Source organism: Lygodium microphyllum, chromosome 16 (genome assembly GCF_053477565.2).
Source record: "Lygodium microphyllum isolate KBCC chromosome 16, Lygodium_microphyllum_v1.1.10, whole genome shotgun sequence".
Taxonomy (NCBI): Eukaryota; Viridiplantae; Streptophyta; class Polypodiopsida; order Schizaeales; family Lygodiaceae; genus Lygodium; species Lygodium microphyllum.
In genome coordinates, this window is record NC_141150.1 from 8639434 (window position 1) to 8651742 (window position 12309).

General features: G+C 39.4%; 1 protein-coding gene across 1 annotated transcript; it reads right to left on the minus strand.

Annotated features, from left to right (window-relative positions):
- Positions 1 to 2904: 2904 nt before the first annotated feature.
- Positions 2905 to 4396, minus strand: LOC148022507 (microbial Terpene synthase-like protein 13). Its single transcript, XM_087696553.1, has 2 exons — positions 3934 to 4396; positions 2905 to 3741 (listed from the first exon to the last, which is right to left on the minus strand). The coding sequence occupies exons 1-2, from the start codon at positions 4394 to 4396 to the stop codon at positions 3101 to 3103; spliced, it is 1104 nt and encodes a 367-aa protein (XP_087552679.1). The 3' UTR covers positions 2905 to 3100.
- Positions 4397 to 12309: the final 7913 nt, after the last annotated feature.

Genomic DNA, 12309 nt, shown 5'->3' on the forward strand with positions numbered 1-12309 from the left:
ACTTCTATATTTACTCTCTCTCTCTTTTTCACTCACTCACTTAGACACACATACATACACACACACACACTCTCTCTCTCTCTCATGATTAATGCTTTTATGTGTGTGTGCCTTATGTCGTTTGAACCTCAAGGAAAAGCACTAGAAGAACATTGTCTTGAACCATCAAAACAATTTACGTGCCTAGTATTTAGTAAAACAATGATTTGAGCAAATTAACGAGAGTCAATTTGAGGGACTCTTTTGGGCAACATACCACTACTCATACATCCTTGTATACTATCCTTAGGAAAGGACATAGAAGTGTCATATTTCTTAGGCCATTTGTCCCCTATTATTGGGTTATATGGGTCCCTGACATAGCATATACGATTGCATTTGTAACAAATTAAATTCCTTGAATTGGTATTTGAGACACTTGGATTAGCATTTTTAGGTTCAGATGACTTATGAAAATTAGAGAGCAAAGTAGAACTCTTGGGATTATAATTTCAACTAGGGCAGCCTACATTATTATAGAAATTTATTATCCAAGATCGATGAGTAGTATGATTATTTCCAAATTGAATGTTGGAAGCATGAAAATACGTAAAATGATAGTTGTTGCTACCCATATTATTTTCCAAGAAAGCTACAACTTGTCACTCACTGATCTTTAGTTTGTTTCTTTTCGACGTCATGCACTAGGGAGACGGCCTTGTTCAATATGTTGGGTTTAAACATGTTGACTTCAGTTTGGAAAAACGAAAGAAGTCCAAATATATACTTTCTTTTAAAAGGTGGTTTGACTACAGGTTTGATCATTTGCCATTATAGCAATGTTGTCTAGAATCATTTGATGTACTGATGAGGATCTCTTGCTTTGGCTGCATAAGGATATTCCATTGTTATTGCATGTGGAACTGAAATTGGCAAGAAGGAAATAAGTGAGAACCTTCTTATGGAATGCCATCCACATAAGAGGATGATCAGTGATCTTGCATATGACATACCACCATAAAGAAGCTTTGTTGATAAAATTATGTGAAGCACACTTGATTTTATCATTTTCAGTATAACTTTTAGTATCAAAATAATAGTTGAATTGACTTAGCGAAGAGATAACCTTACAACATCTTTAATATTATTGTTAGTATTAAATTTAAAGATACATTTTCTTATCTTCGCGGATGGATTCATTTCAAGGGTGGCATTGATCTTGGAGACCATAGCATCATCGACAGAATAAATTTGTGATGTAGAAAACTTACGATATCATAGCTCTTGCTCGAGTTGGGCTCAATGTTGACGCTCTTCTTCTAGTTGCATGGCCAATGAATCTATGTATTCCTCCATGGTTGGTTTAGGAAGTGGTGATGTGGAGTCTAAATTTGTAGTGCTTGATAGTCCTTCCTAAGACATGGTGATTGCTTAAAACTTGGTGAAACGATCCAAATAATAGAGATGTCTTGTAATTAAAGAGTTGCTTTGCTCATGGTAAGAAAATTTTGGTGTGTAGGTATCAAAATAAAGAGCAGCTTCTTGACAAAATTAGGAGACGGAATAGGCAAGAAAGGCAAAATTTTTAAATAGTATTTTGATGAAGTTTTGCAATCTTGGAGTGATTGCACAAGAATCTCCTCTCTTGTGAGAAATGTAAGCCAATTATTTGTATAATACAACGAAGAAGTTTATAGAATAAAGTGTGGTTGCTATGTGCATCCAATTCATCTTGCTCTACACATTAGCTCTGCCAAAGATTTAGAAAATCATGTTAGAAAAATAATTAATTGAATAAATATAGCTAACCATAATAAATCAAATAATCATTGGAATTTCATTAAATAATCAAAACATATAGATGTTAACGCTTGACATATGAATATTGTGATATCATCCATGTACGGCTTCACCCACATTAACACATGCAAGTCTCACACTCGAAAAGGATAGGCATCCTCATCATGCTTTTGCCGAAGACAAAAAGTAATTAGCTCTTGGAAACATGCATAGCGGTAAGAGAGAACCATTCAAGGCACTCATCCTGTCAATGTGCACACAAAGGAGAAACATTGAAGGTGCTCACCCCTCATATAGGTGCCACCTAGCAACATATTTGGAAAGTATAGTTGTGACCTTTTATATTACATGGATTGAGATATTAGTCCTTGATTTGGCAACATTAGGCCTTGATACGTTACATTTCTTGGATCCTGAATATTTAGTCCAATTGTGAGAATTATGTTTAGATATTAAAATTCTTTGTCAAACTTTGAGTAAGAATAGACCTAGTAACTAATGATATGTTTGACATGTTGTTATCCTATGTGTGACTTATGTAGAGCTTGGGAAAATTATCGTATTTGTGGGTAAGACTATTCCTTGCCTATAAGGTATAGAAATGAAAATTTGAGGTTAAGGGGTTGCTTTTCGTGTAGTTGTCATAGTTATCATAAGCCAAAACTACTCCTTGAAAGTGTCCACTTGGTTTTTCATGCATATGATCTATTGTATTTAGTGTATGTGTACATTTGGAAAATTGTGTCCTACTGTGAGTAGATAGGTCTTTAAAGAGGGATGCATTCTTTCAATTACATAGTATTATCATTAGATCTCTATATCCCTAGTTTATGAAAGAATAGTCCACTACATTATAGTTTTCTATATATGGGCTTTTAATTAAAATAGCTCTCTTAGATATCTTCAAGTTTGTGCATACTATGTGTAGTGGTTTGATACAAATAGATACTCACCATTCTACAAAAGTAATTTTTGTTTGAATGGATTCCCCAACTTAAATGAAATATAAGAAGCTTCACAAATTCACTATGGCATATTGTGGAGATTGACAAGAAATAGATGTAACACTACTTGTGACTTTAACTAATCAGTATTTTGGATAAATTTGCAACTTTTGCAACGAGATGAGATAGAACATAGATATTCCACATTGAGTAATAACAAGTAGTAATGTGATTAATATGAGGCTTTATTCATGGAAGAATGTGTACAGCTTTTTTGTAGGGTAGGCTACCAACCATGCTTAGATGAGTCGTCATATATGTCTTCTCTATTTAAGGAGAGTTGTAGAGTCACATTAGTTGATGAGATCATCACTAGACTAAACTCTATAGCGTAGACTACATAGGGTCCAAGTAATGATTGCAAAGAGGGTGTCGTTAGTAGCCTCAACATAGCCTTGCAAGGATGGATTCCATGTAATGATTTTGTGAGATAATTGTACACGATCCTTGTCCCTGTCCTTGATCATAGCACAAGCTTGAGAGAGAGCTTCTTGGAAGTCCATGATCTTGTGAGTTGGGCAAGAAATCATTCGGTCATTCTGATAGTGCAATATTGTGATTAGGTTGATGTAGTCCCCTTTACAGTACTCAGCATTAAACGAAAGAACATCATTGATCCAAAGCACTTGATCAGCCATGGCTTGATATAGGTTTTCCAAGAGTGGTTGTGATAAAGCCTCATCGTCAAGCTCCATATTAAGGTCAAACTCACAAGCAACGAGGCAAATCCTAGCAGCTCCATCCTTACGACGAAGGGGGATGTATTGCTGGAGGCTAGGGAGCTTGTTCTCCTCCCTCAATGCTACAATAAGCATCACACCGGTGAGATAGTCCACAACTGCTTCCTGCACACGCTTGTAGTGCTTAGACGACATGCCTTGAGCTTGCATATCAGCTGCCCACTGCACTCCCATCTCGATCACCAACTCTTGTTGGGATGATTGGTGTTTGGAGATGCCTGTATCAAAGAAACGCCCCGTATTTCTTTAAAGTTAGTGCTAGGTTTTGATATTGTAACACTCGGAATGAAAGTAACGGGGGGGTGAAAACATCTTTCCTAGCGTAAATGAAGAAGATGGGTCATTCCATGGAAGCCTCATTCGAGCTCCCCATGGAAGCCTCCTTGAGCCTCGTTATGGAAATGGTATACCTTTAGGCTCATTCGTAAGGGAGCTGTGGAACACGTCAGTAAGGCCGGCCGCGGCCACGGCAGCGGGCCCAAACATCGTCATGAGCTGGCGGGAGCAGAAGGCGCGAGCACACTCGAGGTTGAGGCCGAGGATGTGCTGGCCGTCATCGAAGAGGTCATCTAGCAGGAATATGCAGTGCAGGAGCTTCACCAGGGTGAAGGAGCGGGCCTTTGAGGTGCCGCTGGGGTACATCAAACACGACAGGCTGGCGTAGTTCATGTCCAGAAGATTTTGTAGCTGCTCGTGGGGGAGGCCATGGGCCTTAAAGAGGTCGGTAGTCCACTCGCGGCTCTGCTCCTCCAGCGACGTCCGAAGGGGATGGCATCTACGGTCCAAGGGGCAGTATTGCAGAAACTCATCATGACCAATATTAGTCATAATTCCGTCGCCACCGGCGATCATCAGCGGCAGGTTCTTGTCCATTGCGCTCTCTCTCTCTCTCTGTAATACGCTGCTTTCTTCATGAATACGCTACTCCATCCCCCATATATTTATGCTCGTTGTTGTGGGCCAGCCAGTGCAGTCGCAGATATCTCCCAGCGGCAAGCTCTCTTGGCGAAAATTGATAAAACCCGTGCATCAATGCCGTGCAATGAGAATAACTGGGCGGTGCGAATGACGACAATGCGGCGGATTCAGACAGCTGCGGTTCAAAGAGGATCAGCCCTCCATTTTATGGCTGGGGTCCGGTCTTCTTTACTTAAGCGAAAGGGATGATCGCTATTTCCTCCTACTCTAGGTCGGTGGCTCTAGGCTTACGTATGCAGCAGCGCCACGTTACCATTTAGCCTGTGGTGGTTTGCTGTCGTCGGGATGCAGGCGCTTTAACCATCACATGGTAACACAAGGGAAGAAAAAGTAACACTCTCGAAAGAGTAGACTCGCCTTAGCATGCTATGTACCTTTCGACCGTGAAGCAGGTAGGCTTCACCGTAAAGTAGGTAGGCTTCAGGTACTCTCCTCAACAATCCTTTTTCTATCGCCAATGCATGCTTTGAAATAATAGTTACTTTGAAATGTTTGGATGACTGCGATTGTGATTCTGGTTGTGTCACTCTTACAAATTCTATTTCCATTGGTGTATATGTAACACACACTAGAAGGAAGATGGTTGCAGATGTGTTTTGTGAATTAGGAAAAGAAGTTTGGGGCACATCTACAACTGCGTTCATTTTTAGATTTGAAGACCAGATTTGAGTATTTGGATTACAAAATCTCAGTTCAAAAGCATTGTCTTCTAGGATTTAGGTATGCTTGAATGGAGCCAAGAATGCATGTCATATACCTTCAATGCTTCAAGGATGTCCAAATATATGTTGCGTGTCAATATTAACAGCAGATCTGACCTTATTTCAGCTCTGTACAACTGTCCCACAGTTCATAACTAAGCTCCCATGCAAGCATTAGAGCTCCAGGGTGTTCAACAGCATTCCAAAGATGCTTTATCAAGCATTAAACCACACAGTAGTCATCCAGCACCCAGATTTCAACCAGACATTTAGCCTGTCACTCAGGCGCGATATGCAATTCTCACGTTGTTTGAATAGGCCCACTCTGCAGTGTTGATTCTGAAGGTAATGATGAAGATGCTTATGTACATTCAAGCCTGGATACTGCTAATTATATGCTTCATCATATGGTATTTTATTAGAAGGGGCAATATTCTTCGTATCAAGCATCACAAAGGCTGCAAATAGGCGCATTTTAGGCTCCAAATCGATACATTTTAGGCTACGAATCGACGCATTTTATCTGACATTTTCTTCATGTCTCGCACTTTATTTTTGCTGATGGTCTTCACAGCTCTTACATGAGCATTCACTCTAAATGCAAACTCACCCGATGAGCTTCAAACATAGCTTATGAAAATCACCATTCTTCCCTCATTGTCAACAGTAGGAAACATGCATAATCCCTCTGTCAACACATCTTCAAGCAGCTCATGTTTTTGTGTCAATACTTCAACCTTAGAAGCTTGTTCATATGCTAAATAAACCAAGGACCAAGCCTCAATAGGCACAACAGTTTGTAGAGACCAAATGAAGAGCTTTGACTTCACTTGGAGGTCATCATCTTCTTCGTCATGTCTGACTCTTTCCTTTCCATAGTGCGGAATAGTTATTCTCCATCTCCCACAGCCTCATGGATGAGGCTCTAATACCATGTTTGAAGTTAGAGAAGAGTTGGAGCAAACACTGTGAGGAGCAGAGAGCTATCACTCATCTCTTGCATTATCTTAACACATAACTTAAATGATTGTTTGCAACCTAAGGTCTCAAGGACCATTTATATAAAACAACTAAGTCCTAAGCACTGACTTTTTTAAATATCCGCATCATGTAGTACAGCTGCACAACTCAAAGGTCGGTTACCGTCATATCAAAGACAGAAAGATGAGCTTGAAGTCTAAGATACATGTCTTGCTCAATGCTAGCCTCATCATTCAAGTCATAATATGCAATACTTTTGTGAGGAGGTGGTGGTGGCACGAAAGAGCTATGTCCTCTCCCTTCTTCTAGTCTTGATTTTCCTTCTATCTCCTTATCTCTTCATCCTACTATGACATCCTTGACAACCACCACTCTCAAAAGATATCAATTGAGACACTCCAATCTAACTAACCATGCATCCTTCTCCCTAATTTAAGAAAGCAAGAATACAAGACCAGCTTGGAGGAGTAGTAAACTCAGAAATCTTACCTCCTGATGTTATATTGCAAAAGCTTGAGTGCTTGAACATGGTTTCACCACCAAAACAAAATAATCCAATGTTGTTGCTCCTTCCCATCTACTAGGAAGCACACTACCAATCAAAAAACCTAATAAAGAAGAAGAGTAAGGAAACAACATAGAGCTTCATCTTCGGTCAGTAACTTGCTCAATACATGAATCAAATATGCACACACACACACACACAGATTGTTGTGAATGAAGTGATAAAATAAATTTTTGAGCTACCAAAAGAGAAGTTAGAATTCCAATTCAGGGAGAGACGATATTTAAAAGAAATTTCACTTCTAGAGCTACAATTAGAAGAGCAAGAATATAAAAGAAATAGTGATGTGCAAGAAATGGGACAAATTTTACATATTTTCAGGGAATGGTTGGTTGAATGTGAGCAAATAAATAAAGTTTGAAAGAAAGACAAGTCTATATATATCTTCTGAATTAAATTGCGAGTGAAAAATCCTACTATCTCTCCTTGCTTGTATCATTTCTTTAAGTGTTCAAGTGGAAATGAAGTGTCATATGTATTGTTATTCAGAGGGGCGGCTCATGGATATCCTAGAATCCAATGAGAAGCCAACTTAAATCAGTTAATGCTCCATTGCAAAATATGTGCGAGGTCGTGTTACCCCATCCAAAGGAAAGTGTAATGGATTTTATTATGTATGGTGATGGGATTTTATTATGTAATGGAATTTATTATGCTCAATTTTCACATGATGGAGAGCAGATCTCCCAAATAATTGGTTCTATTAAGATCATGCTTGCACTATTAACAACTAATAGGGACTTGAAGACTACCTTGCATTGCTTGAGTAAAAAGCAAGGAAGATATACTAGAAAGACATATGATATAAGATATAAACTACGTATAATATAATATATAAATTAATGTCTATAAGATATAAACTACATAGGATACTCAGGATAACTTAGCTATTGTATCTATAGGGCTTTACCCTTGGTTTATTATGTGAATGTCGAGGAAGAATCACTAGATTCGAGTGCAAGGCATGTTTTACTTGAAGGTGTTTCAATGAAAATATCTAAAGATGTGCCTATAGTAAAACCTCGTGATATAGATTTTTGATATGTTGAAGAGCCTAAAGTGGAGATGGTAAAAAGAGAAATGAAAGAAGGTAAATACTTAGATTTCGAGGCTCAATTAGTACCCCACGATTGAGAAAGACTTAAAGAAGTATTATGAGCACATGTTAAGGGATTTTCTTGGTCTTGTAAGAATCTTAGTCATATTAAAGCTTAAATTTGTCAATCAATATTATATCGACTTACAACTAGGCACAAAGATTCACTACAACAGAAATGAGGCATAGACGCCGATGTTAGACGCGCAAAGTCAGGTGCATCTATCATAGCATCTATAAGCCCATGTAAACGTGCGTGTAAATAGACGCGAATTGTGTGTCTATATATCCGCACAAATAGACACTAATATAGATGCGCCAGTAGACACACAATTATTTATCCACCTAAAATTGCAATTCACATAATTAAAAAACCAAATTTAATAATAATTTAACCACCTGAAATTGATTCTTGAGCATGCACGTGTGCGCATGATAAAAACCATAGAATTAAGAATACACATTGAATCATTGAATTAAAAAAATAGAGTGAATAATTACTCAAAGTACCATTGGCATCCTCGAAGTGAGCAAGGACACCACAATCTTGGGTATTTCTCTTTTGATATATACGTTGAGTTCAAAGATGTTTACCCTCACACCAAAGTGCATTGAATAATGTGCACTAGTCGTAAAAGATAAAAGATCAAACTAGACATGCTGGACCCTCACGAGGTGTTCAAATAACTAGACATGCTGGACCCTCACGAGGTGTCTGTAATATACTGGGTAGATGAAAGAGCCCTTAAGCTATGGTACACTTACGTGGGCCTTAAAACAAAGGTCAGCATTACTCCTACTCTAGACTTGGATAAAAGTGCCAGTGAAGACTCGAGTGTTTTATGGCTCGAGATCTCAATCTATGAATGGAAAAACATCACGTCCACATCTACGTTCTATCCCACCCTTCAAGTTCAAAAAGGGCATGGGTTTTGGAATCCGTGGCTTTTTGAAAGGCAAGCCAAAACCATTGAATAGTTTGATGGAAGGCCCTCCCTTTTTCTATTTTGAAAATGTTGAGAACGTTCCCGATTCTGAGTGGGAGACCATCAAACAGCATTTTAATGGCATAGATCCAGATTTCACAGACTCTAGATATTTTTTAGCATGCTTTAGGCTGAGGTGGTTATGTTTATAACCTTCTAGTAGATGGAAGAAGGTTGATCCTTCCCCCTGCTCCCATGACAATCTTTGAGGTGCTTCTCATCCGAGAGAGAAGCTGAATTGCATAAACACACGGGGTGCCCCTAGCACTATATGTGGATTGATAAGAAAAATATTTTCTTTCCACAAAGAAAGCAAGATAGCTTCTTATCTTCAACATGAGATTGTCCTGTCATGCAAAATATGGAACTTGGTTTGGGTCAGCCCAGGCCAAGCTACCCCACTTGAATCCCATGAGATTGAGCTGGTGCTTGGATATGATCGTGACCACACTTGAGGCTGCTCTACCCTTTCAGATCAGTATGATGCATTAGGCAACTCATTTCAGGTCAATACTATTGCGTACAGTCTTTCACCACCACTGAAAGAATTATATCTGCAAGGTTTAACAGTTCTGTCCTTATTCTCGAGCCTTGGTGGAAAAGAAGCGGCATTGCACAAATTGGGTATAATTTTTAAGGCTGTTGTTATTGTGGAGATCAATGATAAATGTAAAAACATAATAGCCAACTAGTGGAACAATACCTTCCAAACAGGCGGATTTCAAATGGAGGATGATGTTAGAGATCTTACTGATGATAAGTTGGCTGAGATTGTGGATGCAGTGGGAAAGATTGACCTCATAATTGTGGGAAGCCCCTGCAACAATCTCTCAGGCAACAATAGAGTAAGCAGGGTAGGCTTGGGTGGCAAAGAATCCTATCTTTTCTTTAAATTTCCCAAGATTTTGAGTAGTTTAAAACATATCATGCAAGCAAGAGGTTACCTGAATATGACCAGACCTCTTAAAAGCTAGTATTTTTTTGAATAGGGCATGATTGGATGTATATACGACATAATTACACCTAGATCATATGCTAGGACATGATATACATGTATAGGATCATACGGACATGATATACATGTATATACAGCATTATATACATGTATAGGGCATATACATGCATAGGACATGATATACATTACCAACTTTACTTCTTTCTGAGTATTACAAATATACATCCAATCATTCAAAGCTAATTATATATATGTGATTTCATGCCCTATATACATCCAATCATGCCCTATACAAATGTGATTGGATAGGGCATGATGATTGGATGTATATATAAATCAAAGGTTGACTTGTGCATTTGCAATATATATATATATATAAAGAGAGAGAGAAAGAGAGAGAGAAAGAACTGATCAATACACTCACATGTCTCATTTAATGTTGTGCGCTTAACCTAGCCATGCATGCCAATTCATAGCATGAGTAGATTGATGTAAATCAGTTGGCTTATGCATATGCAAGCTATTCCAATCATGTCAAGGTGCACTTATAGCTCACATATATTTGATTGATTGATGGGGATAATATGCCTTTCTCTATCTCTTTCGTGTACACCTTCATTGCATTATCTTTTTCTAGCTAAAAACCATTCATGCTTTATCCACCTATTGATACGTAAGTGGGATAATATGCAATTGTAAGTGGGATGGTCTAGTAAGTCACTACATATAGATGTGCCAATTGACTTGCCAATGTGTTATCTCTTAACCTCAAGATTTGTTATATATGTCACCACATAGGTCAATTGATTCCCTAAATGCATGCATTGATTTCTTAAATTGTTTTTGCGCGTCTGTAAGCGCGTGTAACAGGATTTATCTGCGCATATACACGCGCTATTACATGCGTTGACAGATGCGCCACGCAAGTATAGAAAATTTTAAAAAAAGTTGTGGCTTTCTTTTCAAACGTTCGCTTTCCAACGTTTTTTGCGCGTTTTCTGCACTTCAAGCTCGACATCACTACTCCTGCCTATCTATCACTTCATGAAGACAATGAGGCAAGGAAATAAGAGTAAGAAGAGGACAAGAGAAAAGAAGAGCCAAAGAGTAAAGAACAAGAGCCAAACAAGCAAGGAAGAGCACAAGATTGAAGCAACTTACCAAGGAAAGGGAGAAGGATGACAAGGAGCTTACCACCTAGCCGCCGCCACCCATTGGAACAAGAAAAGAAGGTGAGTTCTTTTTCTCTCTCTCAATCTTGTTTGGTTTCTCTGTTTGTTTGTCTCTCTCTTCTCTCTCTTCACATGCTGGATCTTGTCATCTATGGAGGTTTTTTAGCGTTGTTTTTTAAGCAAGTTTGAGAAGAAATTGTGTGACTGTGCACGTCTGTCAGCGCGTCCAGATAACAGTGTAGATGCAACTATAGACGCGCGAATAGACGCGCTGAGAGATGCTCATAGAGACGCGTTGACAGACGCTCACAGAGACGCATGTATAGACGCGCACAGAGACGCAGGTATAGACACTGTATGTAATATATTTTATCTGCACATGGTAATATGATTTTTCTTGTGTAGATGTGGAATCATGGATCCTCCAACACCCCATTCAACAAGGAGCAATTCATGGGGGAGATGACCAATTATCTTGGTCGCCCTCCCACTGCAGATGAGGTTTTCAGTGTGATGTCTGGGACACCTATCACATCTTTGCCTACACAGGGATCAACTGAGGTACATGGATCGGCCAAAGCACGTGTATCTGCAAAAGCACGTGTATCGAGTGAGGTAGAGGGTAGTGCACGTCAAGGGATGAGGGAGAGTGGTGCGGGAGGACGAGGAGGTGGAGGGCTTTGTGGGGGTTGCCTAGGTGGTGGCTCTCAATCACCCTCACCGGAAAATGAGAGAGGTGAGCCTCCACAAATGTACTACTCTATCACTGATGTTGGTGGTATTTTGCATGACTTTGAGGGGAGGGAAGTGATAGCCTACTTGAGGAGTGTTGTGAATGCCACATACAAAGATTGCATGATTCCCTTCAAGCACCAAAATAATGGTTTGTGGCAAGAGGTGCTGCGGGCAGTACATAAAAGGTACCCTAATCCCGAGAATTCACGATTCTCAGATGATTGGGGACAGTCAAAGGTGAGAGACGCGCTTCATAACAAGAGGTCTCACCTTATGACGCGCGCCAAGGAGTAATTGCGGAGACAAGAGCAGGGGCGCCCTGGATATGGCCAACTACCCAATTGCCACCGCAAGGAGTGGAAAGAGGCCAAAAAGAGAGCAGTGGAGAAAATGACAAGTCGCCAGCATGCACAGGCGCGACGTATCCAGATGGCAACAATGGGATCGTCGAATTATGGATCGGGTGGCAGGGAGTCATGGGAGGCTGAGTTTGTAAGTTTTATTTGATTTCTTTTTTTAAATTAAATTTTGTAATTTTTTTCACTTCATTATGTAGTGTGTTTTAATATGTTGTATGTTCAAATTGTTTTATAGTATCATATCGTTGGTAGGATGCC

Coding starts and splice junctions, on each gene's coding strand:
- LOC148022507 (XM_087696553.1), bottom strand. CDS start 4,396: ATGGACAAGAACCTGCCGCTGATGATCGCCGGTGGCGACGGAATTATG. Junction 3,742..3,933: donor CCTTACGAATGAGCCTAAAG/GTATACCATTTC, acceptor TCTTTGATACAG/GCATCTCCAAACACCAATCA.